The sequence below is a fragment of the Triticum dicoccoides genome, chromosome 5B (assembly GCF_002162155.2).
Source record: "Triticum dicoccoides isolate Atlit2015 ecotype Zavitan chromosome 5B, WEW_v2.0, whole genome shotgun sequence".
NCBI lineage: Eukaryota > Viridiplantae > Streptophyta > Magnoliopsida > Poales > Poaceae > Triticum > Triticum dicoccoides.
Window position 1 is genome coordinate 38,713,749 of NC_041389.1, and position 19,466 is coordinate 38,733,214.

General features: G+C 44.6%; 1 protein-coding gene across 1 annotated transcript in view; it reads right to left on the reverse strand.

Moving 5' to 3' along the window:
- Window positions 1–2,672, reverse strand: part of LOC119307219 (transcription factor PCF8-like) — a 3,780-nt gene extending 1,108 nt beyond the window's left edge. Inside the window, exons 1-2 of the mRNA XM_037583311.1 lie at window positions 2,528–2,672; window positions 644–1,594 (exon numbers count right to left, since the gene is read on the reverse strand). Coding sequence (XP_037439208.1) covers window positions 658–1,560 — 903 coding nt within the window. The 5' untranslated portion in view covers window positions 1,561–1,594; window positions 2,528–2,672 and the 3' untranslated portion in view covers window positions 644–657. The remainder of the gene's footprint in view (window positions 1–643; window positions 1,595–2,527) is intronic.
- Between the last annotated feature and the right edge of the window lie 16,794 nt (window positions 2,673–19,466).

The window sequence follows — 19,466 nt, forward strand, 5'->3', positions numbered from 1 at the left end:
AGCCGTTCTTAACTACAACTATAGTTGGAAACTTCTTAGAAATTCACAGTTGCCAAATAAAATACTCCCAAAATATTTTCCTCAAAAGGAATCCAAAATCAGCCGTTCAAGAATAGGTATTTCAGCATGTCTATCAAAATCCCTGAGTTGCCAAATTGGACTGCTGCACACTGTTGCAGCAAGTAGTCTGAATTCAGTAAATCTGCTACCGCATGGCCTCTGTAAGAAGCATCTCCTAAGGTTGGCTAAATTTAGTATGGTATATCTATTGCTTTCTAGCAATGCTATTCTCTAGGAACTTGGAAGTTGGAATAGCAGTGTACCAGCCCCAATTTGGCAGCTACAATCAGCTTTATTTTCTTGAGAAAACACTCCCTTTGGTTGGCTACTGCTGGCTAAGTTCTGAAATTAACTACTCCATTTTTGGAAATGACTTCGTCTGGACTCTGGAGTACCACATTTGTAAATGACATTGTCTGGACTCTGGAGCAATTCAAATTCAAATAAACTAGCAGCAGCCTATGCATTGAATGACCAATAGCGATTCATGCAAGATTTTTATCTCAGTGTAACAATGACAATGGAACAGGTGCAGTTAAACTACTCTAAAAGTTTATTTATTTTTTGCAGGGAAACAACTCACCTCCCAAGAAGAAACTATGTCTTCCTTTCCTCCTTGAAGTCCCAGAGCTGCAGCCTCCGCTCCGGCGCATTGGCCGCCGCAGGAGCAGCCGCAGCAGCAGCGTTGTTGCCTCCAAGAAAGAAGGGAAACATAGGCGAAGGCTCGGCTGGAGCAGCAGAGAACCTCTGCATCAGGAACGGGTGCTGGGACGGGGGCCACTGAGGCGTGGAGACGGTGTTGGACTGAAGTGTGCTCCTGTCGAAGGAGACAGAGGCATGGTGGTGGTGGTGGTGGTGGTGGCAGTGCTGCTGGTCCTGGGAGAAGGTGAGCTGGGGAATCATCTCGAAGGACATGGGCGCGATGTGCGAACCCGGGGCGGCGTAGTAGGCAAGCGTCGGCTGCTGCTGCTGATGCTGATGCTGCATTGGCTTGTCGGCGGCGTTAGAGCAGTGCAGGAGCCCGGCAAACATGCCATTGGCACTGCCCCCGTTGTATGCACTGGCTTGGTGAGCGGCATTGTCATTGTCGGCAGGGCCGTTGGCGAGCGAGAGCACGGAGCCCTTGCTGGTCTCCGAGGTGCTGACCTCCGCGGTGTCTTCTGCTGCTGGGGAGGCGACAGGGAAGGCGAAGGAGCAGTCCAACGACGGGAGACCATCGATGGCGGTGGCGGCGGCTTGGATGAGCCACTCGATGGCCTTGCTGGGCTGGTCGACACCCAGGCGGTCCTGGATGTCATAGAACTGAATGGCCGTCTGCACCGAGAGCCGGATGCGGCGGTCGCGGAGGCCGCGCGAGGTCACCACCTTGCTGTGCCGGTCCTTGCCGCCCGCCGCCGCGCGCGCCACCCGGAAACTCCGCCACGCATCCGCCGAGTCGCCGCCGCCGCCCACCGCCCGCAGGCGCTTGCAGGAATTGCGGTCCTTGTCTGCCTCTTCCATGGCCCCCCTAGGTCATGCCAGTCCGCAGCTTCCTCTGCTCATTTTGGGGTAGGATTCAGAGAAGAAAAAACAAGTTAGCACCAAATCCTGCACAAACATTTGGGTTTTCTTTTTTCTTGAGAAATGATGCAGGTGTGGCAATAACTCAAGTTCTTGAAGCAAGGTTTTATTAAACAACAAAACATTCCTTTTCAAGAAGAAGAAACAACAGCAAAATCATACAGAGGAATTGTAGTTAAAAAAATTCTGCAGAGTCAAAATCTGAAACAAACATGCTACCAGTCCATAGCCCACTTGCTCTTATCCTCTGCTAGATGAGCTCTTTTAGCACCCAAAAGTTGCAGCTTGTGAAAAAAGCAGCAGCAGCTTTGTCAGAGGAATCTGCTGCTCTATCTACTCCTACGTCTGAACATTAGTACTGTAGTAGATGATGTTGTTGCATAAATGCATGGCTCCCCCGCCCTGTTCCCCGTCTATATTTAACATAATCAATCAAGGATATTCTACTTAGGGATTCTTCTATATCTATAAGAACCTCCCAATTATGCACAGCCAAATCTGGCAAGGACGTGGGGATAATCGTAAGCGGGAAACCCCCCTAAAAAAATCCGTGGAAAATAGAAAGGAAAACCTAGCTTTACGGGCGCATTACAAGAGCAAGACAGCCCCCAAATCTCAACCGAGTATACTACTGTAGCTCTCGCCACCGCCATTACTCATCTACTATCTATTATCAACCAAAGGGGACAAATCTTTGGAAGCAACGGCGCTAAGATACTCCTGGGGAATGGGAATAGAAACAGGCAAAAGCAAAACCATATCCAAGAGAGGATGGACATGGACTCCCCAAAGAACCCAATCTCGCACGGAAAAATGCACGCGCCAGGCAAGCCCGGCCGAGCTCCGGCCGGCACAGGTCAAGGACGCGTCGACGGAGGGTGGGGGAGGGGGGAAGCCGGTCGCTCACCTGACGGGGCGGAGGAGGTGGGGCGACGGGGACGGACGGCGGCGGCGGCGGAGCGGGGGACCGGAGCGTGGCGGGTCCGAAACGGCAGGGGCCAGCGCGCAAAAGAGAGGGAGGGGAGGGGAGAGGACTGGAGTGAGGTGAGGGAGTGGAGCTGTAGCTGTAGCTAGCGGGCTGACAGCTGCCGGTGGGCTGGCTTATCGGCTGACGCCTGCCAGGCCGTTTTGCAGAAAGGGCCTCGGCCTTCTCGCGCGCGCGCCGCACAGTAGCATGCAGGGGCTTGACCGCATAATGTTTTGGGGGGGCGGGGGGCTTGACCGAGAATGTTCCCGGATTGCGGTCTGTCGGCCGTAGTCCGTTGCTGCTAGTGGCGTCTAGCCGTAGCGATTAGTTCCTGATTAGAACACGCTGTCTGTCGGTGCAAAGAACCAAAGCTCCACCAATGCCTTTTTTTTCTTGATGCTTGAAGTTCTAGGTTTATCTTAAGTCAAAAAAATTATGTTTTTTTTTTCGGACGAAGGGAGTATATCAAGTATATCAATCAAACATTATAAAAGGAGCATTTCTATTGTACTCCCTCCGTTCCGATTTACTCGTCGTGGGTTTAGTTTAAATTTGAACTAAAACCACGACGAATAAATTGGAACGGAGGGAGTATATAGTTGATGTTGTAGACGTTCATATATTTTTCTCTAAACTTGATCAAACTTTAATATGTGTTTCTTTTTGCGAGAAAAAGGAGGTTACATTCGTTTGTGTGCAACAAATCAATCTCCGAGGGACCTGACTTAAGCCACACGGCAGCGCGCTTGTTACGATGACCTAGTTGAGCAAGACCATGAGCCACGCCGTTGCACGAGCATCATACTGTCGAGATGGTGAAATCTCACCGATGATGCCAGCATTTGGTGAGCGGCCGACTTTCACCTCCATGATCGCCTTGGCTGCAACCTCCGAATCAGTCTCGATAATGAAAGGTTTTGCACCATTCTTGGGGGAGAGCGATGCCCTCCGCGCATGCAGATAGCCAGCTTCAAGGGGACTATTACAAGCGTACAAATATCGGCATGAAGAAAAGACCAGCCCCTGCTTCTTCATCTCGGCGGACCATGCTGGCACCTTCCTCGCTAGCATCCGCATGAAAAGCTCGTCGACGTTCAGCTTATTCCAACCAACCGGCGGTGGCGTCCAGTGGTCAGGTGGGCGTCCGCTGACCATGGCCAGGCCATGCATTTCCTTCTTACGTCTGCCCATATTACATGTGACCACCATCTCCCCCTTCACAAGATCTCCATGAGGATGCTGCTGAAGACACAATATCGATTCAATATAACTACACAAGAACCGTGTAGATGCTTCAGTTGTTGGTGGCTTCTTCTGGTGGGTCCCACGAAGACCAGTGTGTTTTACGATTCCCTTTTTTTGAGCCCCACCAAAAGTTGCTTACGAATCTAGTCAGATCATCACAGACCGAGAAAGGCAGTTTAAAAACTCCCATAAGATAAGTTGGTAGGGCCTATGCGACAGCCTTGATCATGACTTCTTTCCCTGCATGCGACAGAGTATCGCCCCATATCATAATGCGCTTGGTCAGCCTTTGTCGGAGGTTTTGGAAGTGTCCCCGATGCATGCGCCCTTCCGGAGTTGGCAGTCCGAGATATTTACTTTCAACGCTGCCATGGGGATCTGGAGCACTCTCCTTACCTCCTCTTGGCAAGTAGCCGGACAGCTAGGACTAAACATGATAGAGCATTTTTGAGCGTTTATTAGATGGTCGTGGCACATGCATACCCATGGACAATATCCTTTATAGCTTCAGCTTGTTCTTTGTTTGCTTTAAAGAAAAGAAGTGTGTCGTCCGCAAAAAGCAGATGAGAGATGTCCGGTACACCTCGACATATTTTGACTGGCTGAATTGCATTTGCCTCCACTCCCTGTCTCAATAGTGATGGCAGACCATCAACAACAAACAGGAATAAGAACGGGATAGAGGGTCGCCTTGTCGAAGCCATGGTGCAAAGGAATCCAAGAGAGTTCCATTAAATTTAACCTGATACCTCACCGTGATCACACAAGGCATGATCCACTGTATCCACCGGTGAGCGAAGCCCATCTTTTGCATAGATTGGTCCAAGAACCTCCAATCCACGCGATCATACGCTTTGGATAAGTCTAGTTTGTATGCGCAAAAACTGTTATCCGGTTTTTCTCCTGGTTGATAAAATGAAAGCATTCAAAAGCAAGAAGAGCGTTGTCTGTGATCAGCCTTCCAGATACAAACGCACTCTGAGTGGGTGATATGATGTCATCCAATATTGGTCGCAACCTGTTGTCAAGGCACTTGGCAACAATTTTGTAAATCACGTTACAGAGGCTTATAGGATGGAAAAACTACGTAGTGTAGAGTAACCCATTCCGGGATCTGTTGGGCTCCTGATAAAGAAAGAGAAGATGAGTCCATGATCCATCAACACAATGGGCTTGGGTCATTATTGGGGTTGTAATGTAAAATGGGCTGGCCCATCTAAATTGTGTACTTCTTATTTTTATTATTAAAAAAAACCACATGTTTATTTTTTTGCATTTTTCCTCACTTTTTTTAGCAAAAAAAGGGAGAATTGTGCTGTATAAATCAAAGTTATCATGAATGCCTCTTTTTCATATAAAATCACCGTTGTAGCTATGGGGTATATATTGTAGTAAGGTACAAAAGGAAATACTACAAGAGAGGGACGTAATACTTGAATGTTAAGGTATAGTAAAAAAGGACATTAGAGTACAGCTAGCTACTCCCTCCGTCCGAAAAAAGCTTGTCCCAAGCTTGTTCCTCGAAAGGATGTATCTAGCACTGATTTTGTGCTAAACACACCCATTTGAAGGACAAGCTTTTTCGGACGGATGGAGTACTATAACTCTTCAAAACGGGCCCGTTCTTATTCTCTGCGAGCTGGCCTCGTAGGTCCTCCACCAACATGGTATCATGCCAGTCCCTCCTAGCCAGCATAAATTCCTTGAGGCTTGGAAGATGTGGTAACCCACAGAACAACCCAACACTGGGACTACTCCTCACTTTAGAATACTATAGCAACTCGAGCTTAGGGGCTGCTCCTTCTTCAAATCACACCGACCTAAGGTTTCTTGTGCAATACAGCTCCATGACCTTCAGGCTCGGGAATGTATCCCCACATAAACTGAAACAGACCTCTTCACCAGCAAAAGAGTCATGCAATAGACTCAGGGTGGCCAGGTTTTGTAGATTCCCGAGGACTAGTATGGCTGCATCATGCTTTGATATCCTCGACCTCTCTAGCTTCAGCTTCATGAGATTTTTGAGTCCTTGGATCCACTCCGGCAGTTTCACCAGGTTGCTTTTCAACTTGAGGCTCTGCAGGTTTTCTGGAGGTGAGGACTGAGGGAGTCCTGGATTAGGGGGTCCTCAGACAGCCGGACTATATAATTTGGCTAGACTGTTGGACCATGAAGATACAAGATAGAATACTTTGTCTCGTGTCTGGATGGGACTCTCCTTTGCATGGAAGGCAAGCTTGGCGATTCGGATATGTAGATTCCTTTCTCTGTAACCAACTTTGTGTAACCCTAGCCCCCTCCGGTGTTTATATAAACCGGAGGGTTTAGTCCATAGGACAACAATCATAATCTCATAGGCTAGATTTCTAGGGTTTAGCCATTACGATCTCGTGGTAGATCAACTCGTGTAGTACTCATATTCATCAAGATCAATCAAGTAGGAAGTACGGTATTACCTCCATAGAGAGGGCCCGAATCTGGGTAAACATTGTGTCCCCCGCCTCCTGTTACCATTAGCCTTAGACGCACAGCTCGGGACTCCCTACCCGAGATCCGCCGGTTTTGACACCGACATTGGTGCTTTCATTGAGAGTTCCGCTGTGATGTCGAAGATAGGCTTGATGGCTCGCCTTGTTATCAAGGACAACATCACCTTCGGGGGAGCCCTGGTTTGGCCAAACCCTCCGGCTGGGCGGCTTTACCATGGCCGCCCGTTCGGCCGTCGGGCCGACGATGACTTCACGGGTCATCGAAAATCGCATCCGCATCAATTCAGAATACTCCGAACAGATGGATCCGATGGAGTTGTCATCTTTAAATGAACTCCTGGATTGCATCGCCGCCTTGGGAGTTGCTATAGACTATGATCGGATTGGGCTTAAACCCGATCAGAGAGAAATTGAATCTCCACCGATCACCCATCAGATAGCGGTAGTGGAGGAACAATGCGACGACTCATCCTCTATATTGAGGATGAACTATGTTCGGATTTCCGAGCTCACAGAGCCGGATACCCATCCACGGGCAGACACGCCCCGTATTCCGAACCTAGAGTCGGACTGTGGGCCTGAAAAATTGGTTGATATTCCGGAGCCCGAGCTGCTAAGCTCGGAAATTTCTCAAACTCCGGATTTCAGGTTGGCTCAGGGTTCGGACTTAAATCCACCCACCCACCCAGATACAAACGATCTTACCCACATCAGACAGCAGTCCCAGGAAATGGTCCATCACTTTTGGGCCAGATTCCTCCTTGTCAAGAACAGGATCAGGATTGTCGTGATGAAGACGCAATCTCATTATTCTGCAAAAACTACACGGACGAGGGAATCCTCAATGCAATCAATCGCCATCATGTATCATACTTCGCTGACTTGGCAGCAATAGTACAGAAGTACTGCGCAAAGGAAAGCGCCTGGAAAACTCAGGAAGCCCCTTGGGAGCCGCCGGTTCCACTAAACCCCTAGTCCAAACAAAAAGGATGCACCCTCGTAGGTCGCCTGATCCAACAACAAAAAAATTGAAGCCCATTACGGGGCGCGGAACCGTTCTGGAGGGATGGCTCGATAGGCCATGCAAGATACACACAACACCGGATATCATGCCAACCCACAGCCTTAGAGCATGTTGGATACTCCGGCAGGTGACCAAGAGCGGCGAGGATCTCCTCACCAAAAATATCGCAGAGCAACATCCCACGGGAGACAACAACCATACAGTGCTGACAATCTTCAAGACTTTCGCCTCAAACAACAGGCGCAAAAGGGCACTCCATGGCCTCACCGAAGTCCGCCAAGTTGCAGCAATAAACCCCTGGAATGACACGGCCATAACTTTCAATGCCAGTGACGAACCAAAATTTAGAATAGTCCGGGCACCTGCCGCACTGGTCCTCAGTCCAATCGTGGATGATTTTCGGCTTACCAAATTTCTCACGGACAGCGGCAGAGGACTAAACCTCATTTACAAGGAAACTCTCAACAAAATGGAAATAGACAGGAGCCACATTGAGCAAAGTAGCACGACCTTCCGAGGAATTATTCCCAGTCGGGAGGCACGGTGTGTAGGAAAAATCACACTCGGTGGCATTCGGCACGCCAGAGAACTATCGGTCCGAAGAGATAACCTTTCAAGTGCCCCCTTTCAACAGTGGATATCATGCCCTTTTAGGGCGAGATGCATTTGCAGGCTTCCAAGCTATACCCCATTACGGGTACATGAAGCTCAAGATGCCCGGGCCCAATGGAATCATCACTCTTGCTAGTGATCCAGACATAACACTTCGCGCCAAAAATAAAACTGCCGCCTTAGCCCTCAAGGCATTGTCTGAAGCCCTCACGGCCAAAGAATTAACCGCATTGCGCTCCATGATGGGTAGGGACGACATGATACTCGAGAAGCGATCCAAACCCACCTCCTTTAAACCAGCAGATGAAATAGTCAAATTCCAAGTCCACCCTACGGACTCCACAAAGACAGCATCCATCGGGGCACAGCTGGACCCCATGGTCGATGCCGCACTACAGGCGTTCCTACGCAAAAACTGGGACATATTCGCCTGGCACCCTTCTGATATGCCAGGGATCCCACGCAGGCTGGCCGAACACAGCCTAAACATACCGAAGGGATATAAGCCGGTCAAGCAAACATTACGGCACTTCTCCGAACCTAAATGACAAGCTATGTGAGAGGAGCTAGCCAAGTTACTCGAGGCCGGATTCATCAGAGAAATAAAACACCCGGACTGGCTAGCAAACATGGTGATGGTACCAAAGAAGGATAAATCCTGGCGCCTATGTGTCGATTTCAAAGACCTCAACAAGGCTTGCCCTAAGGATCCCTTTCCCCTCCCTCGCAACGATCAGATCATCAACGCTACCGCAAGACACGACTCACTGTGTTTCCTCGACGCATACTCCAGATACCATCAAATCAAGATGAACGAGTCCGACCAGGCCGCAACGGCCTTCATAACCCCATATGGGCCTTTCTGCTTCAACACTATGCCTTTCGGGCTTAAAAACGCCGGTGCCACCTATCAACGCATGATTCAAACATGCCTGGAGAAACAAATCGGCAAGACAGTTGAAGCATACGTAGTCATCAAAACCAGACAATTTGAGTCATTAATAGATGATCTGCGTCTTACATTCGACAACCTCCGAACATATGATATTAAGCTCAATCCGAAAAAATGTGTTTTTTAGCGTTCCCGCCAGAAAGCTTCTGGGCTTCATCGTTTCCAATAGAGGAATTGAGGCAAACCCAGCTAAAATCCGAGCTTTGTCACAGTTCGCTATGCCAACAGACCTTAAACAAGTCCAAAAATTATCCGAATGTGTGGCAACTTTAAGCCACTTTATCTCCAGACCAGGAGAAAAGGCATTGCTGCTCTATTGCCTTCTCCGGCGCACTGATCACTTCGAGTGGACGGATGCGGCAACGGACGGATTGGAAGAAATAAAGGCTCTTCTAGCAAGCAACCCAATCCTGGCCACGCCAAACATCGGAGAACCTATATTATTATACATATCGTCCACACACCAAGTAGTGAGTGCGATGCTCGTCGTCGAATGAGAGGAGGACAGACACAAATTCCTGATTCAGAAGCCGGTATACTACGTATCCATCGTCCTCACATCATGCAAATCCCGGTACCCACACTACCAAAAAATAGCATACGCGGTCTTCATGGCATCCCGGAAGCTACGACACTACTTTCAAGAATGCTCCATAACGGTGGCCTCCGAAGTACCACTCAATGACATAATAAATAACCACGATGCCACGGGCCGGATTGCCAAGTGGGCCATTGAGCTCCTCCCATTCGACATTACATACAAACCATGGCGGGCCATTAAATCTCAAGTACTGGCTGACTTCGTCGCCGAATGGACAGAGGCCGAACTCCCTAAAGAGTACAACACGTATTCCAATTGGGTCATGCACTTCGACGGCTCCAAAATGCTGGCAGACCTAGGGGCGGGCGTTGTCCTAACATCCCCTACTGGAGATACTGTTTAGTACGTCCTACAAATATTATTCAAGGACTCCAACAATGCAGCCGAATACAAAGCCTTATCGCATGGTCTTCGAATGGCCGTCTCCATGGGCATACAACATCTGGAAGTGCACGGGGATTCAAACCTTGCAATATCTCAAATAAATGGAGATTTCGATGCCAAAGATCCGAATATGGCGGCTTACTGTAACGCCGTTCTCAAAATGTTGGCTCGGTTCGAGGGGCTCGAGTTTCACCATGTGGCTCGAGAAAGTAATCAAGCGACAGATGTCCTTGCTTGCATCGGCGCCAAGCGCGACCCCGTCCCACCTAACATCTTTCTGGAAAGGCTTTTCAAGCCATCCGTGGTGTGGCAAGGGGAGAGCGGCACTACCAATCCAGATCTGAATACAACCCCAGAGTCCGAACACACAGACATCATCGGGGGCTCAACCACCGAAATTACACCATCGGCCCATCTCATCATGGCAGTCATCGCCCCATGGACCGAACTCTTCTTGGCCTACCTTAATAGGCGAGAGCTTCCTGAGGATCAGAATGAGGCACGCTGCATTGTGCGGCGCTCTAAAGCTTACAAGGTTCACGAGGGAGAACTCTATAAGAAAAGCGCTACCGGAATACTTCAAAGATGTATCTCCGAGGAGGAAGGGCGGCAGCTCTTGGCTGAAATTCATGCCGGTCTCGGCGGTCACCATGCCGCGGCTCGGGCCTTGTAAGCAAGGCCTTCTGTACATGTTTCTATTGGCCAACGGCCCGAGCAGACGCGCAGGAGCTCGTCCAACATTGCGTCGGATGCCAGCTTTTCACCAACCAAAGCCATATGCCACCCACCGCTCTACAAACAATCCCCATCACTTGGCCTTTTGCGGTCTGGGGGCTTGATATGGTCGGACCCCTTAAAGGAGGAATCCATAAGAAAAAAATACCTGTTGGTCATGGTGGATAAATTCACTAAGTGGATAGAGGCTAAACCAGTCAAAACGGCCGAAGCCGGGCCAATGATAGATTTTATATCCGGCATTGTGCACCGTTATGGTGTTCCACACAACATTATCACTGACAACGGCTTCAATTTCACAGCCGATGAGGTGAAAGCCTAGTGTGCTAATCTGGGCATCAATCTCGATTACGCCTCCGTATACCACCCACAAACCAACGGCCAGGTCGAACGCGCCAATGGTCTTATTATGAGCGGCATTAAACCCAGGTTAGTGCGGTCTTTGAAAGAATCAGACAAGCACTGGGTGGAGGAGCTTGACTCCGTACTCTGGGGGCTGCGGACCATGCCCAATCATTCTCCTGTGCTTATGACCTACGTCCCCGTTAGTTTGGCTAGGGCATACCTCTGCGATTGTTACTGCCGGGTCATCCGGATGTGTACCTCAGACTGGGTGAAGCCGAAAGCTAGTGTTTGATACGTCTCCAACGTATCTATAATTTATGAAGCATTCATGCTATTTTATTATCTATTTTGAATGATTACGGGCTTTATTATACACTTTTATATTACTTTTGGGACTAACCTATTAACCGTAGGCCCAACCCATATTGCTGTTTTATTGCCTGTTTCAGTATTTCGATAAAAAGGAATATCAAACAGAGTCCAAACGGAATGAAACCTTCGGGAGCGTGATTTTTGGGAAGAATATGATCCGGGAGACTTGGAGTTCATGTCAGAAGAGCCTCGAGGAGGCCAGGATATAGGAGGGCGCGCCCCCCTACTGGGCGCGCCCCCTGTCTCCTGGGCCCCTCAAGCACCCCCCGACCGACTTCTTTCACCTATATAATCCCATATACCCTAAAAACATTGACAACGAAGATAGATCGGGAGTTCTGCCGCCGCAGGCCTCTGTAGCCACCAAAAACCTCTCGGGAGCCCGTTCCGGCATCCTGCCGGAGGGGGATCCCTCATCGGTGGCCATCTTCATCATCCTGACGCTCTCCATGACGAGGAGGGAGTAGTTCACCCTCGGGGCTGAGGGTATGTACCAGTAGCTATGTGTTTGATCTCTCTCTCTCTCTCGTGTTCTCTCTATGGCACGATCTTGATGTATCGCGAGCTTTGCTATTATAGTTGGATCTTATGATGTTTCCCCACCTCTACTCTCTTGTGATGAATTGAGTTTTCCTCTTGAAGTTATCCTATCGGATTGAGTCTTTAAGGATTTGAGAACACTTGATGTATGTCTTGTCATGCTTATCTATGGTGACAATGGGATATCACATGATCCACTTGATGTATGTATTGGTGATCAACTTGCGGGTTTACCTTGTGAACCTATGCATAGGGGTTGGCACACGTTTTCGTCTTGACTCTCCGGTAGAAACTTTGGGGCACTCTTTGAAGTACTTTGCGTTGGTTGAATAGATGAATCTGAGATTGTGTGATGCATATCGTATAATCATGCCCACGGATACTTGAGGTGACAATGGAGTATCTAGGTGACATTAGGGTTTTGGTTGATTTGTGTCTTAAGGTGTTATTCTAGTACGAACTCTTGAATAGATCGATCCGAAAGAATAACTTTGAGGTGGTTTCATACCCTACCATAATCTCTTCGTTTGTTCTCCGCTATTAGTGGCTTTGGATTGACTCTTTGTTGCATGTTGAGGGATTGTTATATGATCTATCTATGTTATTATTGTTGAGAGAACTTGCACTAGTGAAAGTATAGACCCTAGGCCTTGTTTCCTACCATTGCAATACCGTTTATGCTCACTTTTATCATTAGTTACCTTGCTGTTTTTATAAGTTCAGATTACAAAAACCTTTATCTACCATCCATATTGCACTTGTATCACCATCTCTTCGCCGAACTAGTGCACCTATACAATTTACCATTGTATTGGGTGTGTTGGGGACGCAAGCGTTGCAGGGTTGTTTGAGAGAGACCATCTTCATCCTACGCCTCCCACGGATTGATAAACCTTAGGTCATCCACTTGAGGGAAATTTGCAACTGTCCTACAAACCTGTGCACTTGCAGGCCCAAACAACGTCTACAAGAAGAAGGTTGTGTAGTAGACATCAAGCTCTTTTCTGGCGCCGTTGCCGGGGAGGTGAGTGCTTGAAAGTATATCTTTAGACCTTGCAATCGAATATTTTTGTTTCTTGTTTTATCACTAGTTTAGTTTATAAAAGAAAACTACAAAAAAGTGGAATTGAGTTTATCTCATATGCTTCATCTTTTTAATATCTTTCGTGAGTATGATGGAAAGGAAAATTGTGCTCAAGTGCTAGAAGAAGAAATCTATAAAATGTTTTGCACTAAATCTTTGAATGATGAGCATGATTGCAATGTTGTTAGTATGAACTCCTTGAATGTCCATAGGACTAATGATGATTGCACTAGTTATGATGAAAATATCTTTTATAAGCATGTCAACTTTTGTGGAGTGCATGTTTTTATGAACACACCAAATAGGGAAGATAGATATTGCAAGAGGCATAAGCATTTAGAAACTAAATGGTTGCAAGAAAGGCTTAATGTTAGCGCTGAAAATTTGAGATATCTTTACCGTTGTGAACTTTGCAATGAACGTGATCATTTACATCTCCAATGCAAATTGTTTCATGATCGAATCGTGTCCAAAAATTGTGATGATTTGATCTCCCTCGCTCATTACAATGAACTTAGTTTGCTTTTGGGTTATGAAGAATTGAAACGTGCAACTAAGCATATTCCAGAATTTAACCTTAAGAAATTTCTTGATATTGATCTAGAGGAAATTTATATGTATTGTACGGTGAATTGCATTGAAAATCCTTATATTGCCAATTACCTAAAGAAAAGGAAACAAATATAAGATGAAGAGAATACTAATGAAAGGGAAGATACTTCCCATTATCCTCCTATTATTTCTTATGATGAATCAGGTATCGAGGAGGAGCCTTCTATTCAACAAATCTCATCAATAAGGAGCTCAAAGAAGAGGGTTGAACCCACACATAATGTGAAGAAGAAAAGGAAGAGAAGGGGCAGCAAAGGTAAAAAGGTATCCCTCCCAAATGATCTTGCTCCTACTACTCATTGTGATGATGATAATTGCTATACTATTGGTGCTATCCATACTATTAATGATGAGAGTGATTATGCTTATGATATGAAAAGGCCCAAGCTTGGGGAAGCTATGTTTGATGAGTATGAAATATTTGAGAATATATTTTCTGAAATTAATGTTTGTCCCAAGCTTGGGGATGCTACATTTAATGAAGATGATATGTTTAGCCTCCCAAGTTTTGATATGCAAAGTTGTTATGATGATAGCATGCCTCTTACCTATGATGATTATATTGATGAAAGTGGGTTTGGAAGAGTGTCAACTTTAGGAAGTAATGATCCCACTATTTTGGAGGATGTTGAATCTTATTGTGATGAATATGAAAGTGGATTTGGAAGCGTGTCAACTTTATTTAGTAATGATTCCACTATCTTGGAAGAGGTTTCAATCGATTATGATGAGAACAAAGTTGCTACTTATGATGATTATTGTGATAAAAATTATGCTATAAAAAGTAGTGATGATTATATTTATAAAACTTGTCATGATTATGATTACCCTTTTTCTTAACATTACTCTTTTAATGTGGAAACAATTTATAGTGTTCAAGTCTCTTATGATACTCCCACTATTCCGAATGAGAAGAATTTTGCTTATGTGGAGAGTAGTAAATTTTCTATGCTTGTAGATCATGAAAAGAATGCTTTAGGTGCTGGTTATATTGTTGAATTCATTCATGATGCTACTGAAAATTATTATGAGGGAGGAACATATGCTTGTAGGAATTGCAATAATGTCAAGTTTCCCCTCTATGTGCTTAAAGTTTTGAAGCTATGATTGTTTTACCTTCCTATGCTAGTTGATTATTGTTTCCATAAGTTGTTTGCTCACAAAATCCCTATGCATAGGAATTGGGTTATACTTAAATATTCTAGTCATATTCTTCATGATGCTCTCTTTTTGTTTCAATTCTTATCTTTTATGTGAGCATCATTGATATCATCATGCCTAGCTAGGGGCGTTAAACGAAAGCGCTTGTTGGGAGGCAACCCAACTTTATTTTTGTTTCTTACTTTTTGTTCCTGTTTATTAATAAATAATTCATCTAGCCTCTGGTTATATGTGGTTTCATGTTTTAATTAGTGTTTGTACCAAGTAGGACCTTTGGGAAGACTTGGGTGAAGTCTTTATGATCATGCTGTAAAAAACAGAAACTTTAGCGCTCACGAGAATAGCTGCCAGTTTTTACTGGAGAGCGATTTTAGGTTGATTCTTTTTGAAGATGATTAATAGACAAATTACTCAGGTCCACCAATTTATTCCAGAATTGTTTGAGTTCCATAAGTATACGTTTGATACAGATTACTACAGACTGTTCTGTTTTTGATAGATTCTATTTTCTTTGTGTTGTTTGCTTATTTTGATGAATCTATGAATAGTATCGGAGGGTATGAACCATAGAGAAGTTGGAATACAGTAGATATTACACCAATATGAATGAAGAATGAGTTCACAACAGTACCTAAGTGGTGATTTATTTTCTTATACTAACGGAGCTTACAAGTCTTGTGTTGAGTTTTGTGTGGTTGAAGTTTTCAAGTTTCGGGTAAAGATTCGATGGAATATGGAATAAGGAGTGGCAAGAGCCTAAGCTTGCGGATTCCCAAGTCACCCCAAGGTAATATTCAAGGACAACCAAGCAACTAAGCTTGGGGATGCCCCGGATGGCATCCTCTCTTTCGTCTTCGTTCATCGGTAACTTTACTTGGAGCTATATTTTTATTCGCCACATGATATGTGTTTTGCTTGGAGCGTCATTTTATTTTATTAGTATTTACTTGATTTTATTTAGAATAATGTTTTGCATCTCTATTTTGAATAAAAATGTCAAGGATAGCCTTTACCATGCTTATTTTGCTAGTATACATGTTGCTGTTTGAAAAACAGAAACTTTACCGCTGTTGCAAAAATTCCCTAGAAAAGTCAGAGAATGATATAATGTTGAATCTTTTTGCATAATGAGCTCTGATAAATCTTCTACAGCGTAGTATGTTTCTTATAATTTTGGAAGTTAGGTAAGTATGATGAATCTTGCATTCTTTACAGACTATACTGTATTGGCAGATTGCTGTTATGTTTGCATTGTTTGCATATGTTTGCTTGTTTAATGATTCTATTTTAGGATAGGAGTATTAAATATGCAGAGACATTTAGTATGCAATGTTGAATAATAATTTTAGTGATTTTTTACAGTAGAAAATGATAAGGTTTTGCATTGGTTTATACTAACCTATCTCACGAGTTCTTGTTGAGTTTGGTGTGGATGAAGCTTTTGATAAAAAGAGAAACCATGATATGAGAGGAATTAAGGAGACATAAAAGCTCAAGCTTGGGGATGCCCAAGGCACCCCAAGATAATATTTCAAGAAGTCTCAAGCATCTAAGCTTGGGGATGCCCCGGTAGGCATCCCACCTTTCTTCTTCAACAACTATCGGTTAGTATCGGTTGAGCCTAAGTTTTTGCTTCTTCACATGAGTTGTGCTATCCTTGCAATGCCATTCTATTTTGTTTTGCTTTCTGTTTGAATAAAATACCAAGATCTGAAATTCTTAAATGATAGAGAGTCTTCACATAGTTACATAATTATTTAGCTACTCACTGATCTTCACTTATATCTTTTTGGAGTAGTTTGTCATTTACTCGTGTGCTTCACTTATATCCTATGAGTAAATGGTTGAATGAGTTGATTGTCATAAATCTGAAATTATATATGTTTCATTTGCTTATCCCATGGGGAGTAATGACTTCACATCTAAGAAGTAGAGGTTGTAAATTTATTGAAGGTTAGCAAGCATTGTATAGGTCATTTGAACAATTCATGAAAGAATATTGAAGGAAGAGAGATTTCACATATAAATATACTATCCTAGACATCTTTTATAATTGTGAGCACTCATTAAATATGACATGCTAAAGATTTGATGTTGGACAAGGAAGACAACGTAATGGGTTATGTTTTCTCACATCTCAGTTAAAGTATATTGTCATGGATCATTCAAACATGTTGAGCTTGCCTTTCCCCCTCATGCTAGCCAAAATTCCTTGCACCAAGTAGAGACACCACTTGTGCTTCCAAATATCCTTAAACCCAGTTTTTGCCATGAGAGTCCACCATACCTACCTATGGATTGAGTAAGATCCTTCAAGTAAGTTGTCATCGGTGCAAGCAATAAAAATTGCTCTCTAAATATGCATGACTTATTAGTGCGGAGAAAATAAGCTTTGTACAATCTTGTTATGGAAGCAATAAAAGCGACGGACTGCATAATAAAGGTCCATATACAAGTGGCAATATAAAGTGACGTTCTTTCGCATTAAGATTTTGTGTATCCAACCCTAAAAGCGCATGACAACCTCTGCTTCCCTCTGCGAAGGGCCTATCTTTTACCTTATGTCTTTTACTTTATGCAAGAGTCAAGGTGATCTTCACCTTTCCCTTTTTTCATTTTATCATTTGGCAAGGACTTTGTGTTGGGGTGATCCTGATATATATATATATCTCCAATTGAATGTAAGTTAGCATGAACTATTATTTTTGACATCACCCAAAGGTGAATACGTTGGGAGGCAACACTATAAGCCCATATCTTTCTCAGTGTTCGATTAAGACTTCATAACCACAAGTATTGCGTGAGTGTTAGCAATTGTAGAAGACTATATGATAGTTGAGTATGTGGAGTTTGCTAAATCAATGCTCTGACATAGACCCTTCCTGAAAATAAGATGAATTGCAATTTTTCGATGACTACGAATGAAGTTTGCTAGTTTTCAACAAAGTTTATGGTCTATGCTTTAACATGTGAATAGCTTGTTACTTGATCGTGAGAAGTTTTATGAGATGAATTACTATTATGACATATAATCATGCTAGAAAAGGTGATTGAAATTATCATTGATCAAACTTGTGCACCTACTAGCATTCACACTTCATAAATTCTTTCTTTTATCATTTACCTACTCGAGGACGAGCAGGAATTAAGCTTGGGGATGCTGATACGTCTCCAACGTATCTATAATTTATGAAGCATTCATGCTATTTTATTATCTGTTTTGAATGATTACGGGCTTTATTATACACTTTTATATTACTTTTGGGACTAACCTATTAACCGGAGGCCCAGCCCATATTGCTGTTTTATTGCCTGTTTCAGTATTTTGAAGAAACGGAATATCAAAGGGAGTCCAAACGGAATGAAACCTTCGGGAGCATGATTTTTGGGATGAATATGATCCGGGAGACTTGGAGTTCACGTCAGAAGAGCCTCGAGGAGGCCAGGAGATAGGAGGGCGCCCCCCTACTGGGCGCGCCCCTTGTCTCCTGGGCCCCTCGAGCACCCCCCGACCGACTTCTTTCACCTATATAATCCCATATACCCTAAAAACATTGACAACGAAGATAGATCGGGAGTTCCGCCACCGCAAGCCTCTGTAGCCACCAAAAACCTCTCGGGAGCCCGTTCTGGCACCCTGCCGGAGGGGGGAATCCCTCACCGGTGGCCATCTTCATCATCCCGACGCTCTCCATGACGAGGAGGGAGTAGTTCACCCTCGGGGCTGAGGGTATGTACCAGTAGCTATGTGTTTGATCTCTCTCTCTCTCTCTCTCTCTCTCTCGTGTTCTCTCTATGGCACAATCTTGATGTATCGCGAGCTTTGCTATTATAGTTGGATCTTATGATGTTTCCCCACCTCTACTCTCTTGTGATGAATTGAGTTTTCCTCTTGAAGTTATCTTATCGGACTGAGTCTTTAAGGATTTGAGAACACTTGATGTATGTCTTGCCGTGCTTATTTGTGGTGACAATGGTATATCACGTGATCCACTTGATGTATGTTTTGGTGATCAACTTGCAGGTTTACCTTGTGAACCTATCCATATGGGTTGGCACACGTTTTCGTCTTGACTCTCCGGTAGAAACTTTGGGGCACTCTTTGAAGTACTTTGTGTTGGTTGAATAGGTGAATCTAAGATTGTGTGATGCATATCATATAATCATGCCCACGGATACTTGGGGTGACAATGGAGTATCTTGGTGACATTAGGGTCTTGGTTGATTTGTGTCTGAAAGTGTTATTCTAGTGCGAACTCTTGAATAGATCGATCCGTAAGAATAACTTTGAGGTGGTTTCGTACCCTACCATAATCTCTTCATTTGTTCTCCGCTATTAGTGGCTTTGGAGTGACTCTTTGTTGCATGTTGAGGGATTGTTATATGATCTATCTATGTTATTATTGTTGAGAGAACTTGCACTAGTGAAAGTATGAACCCTAGGCCTTGTTTCCTACCATTGCAATAACGTTTATGCTCACTTTTATCATTACTTACCTTGCTGTTTTTATAATTTCAGATTACAAAAACCTTTATCTACCATCCACATTGCACTTTTATCACCATCTCTTCGCCGAACTAGTGCACCTATACAATTTACCATTGTATTGGGTGTGTTGGGGACACAAGAGACTCTTTGTTATTTGGTTGCAGGGTTGTTTGAGAGAGACCATCTTCATCCTACGCCTCCCACGGATTGATAAACCTTAGGTCATCCACTTGA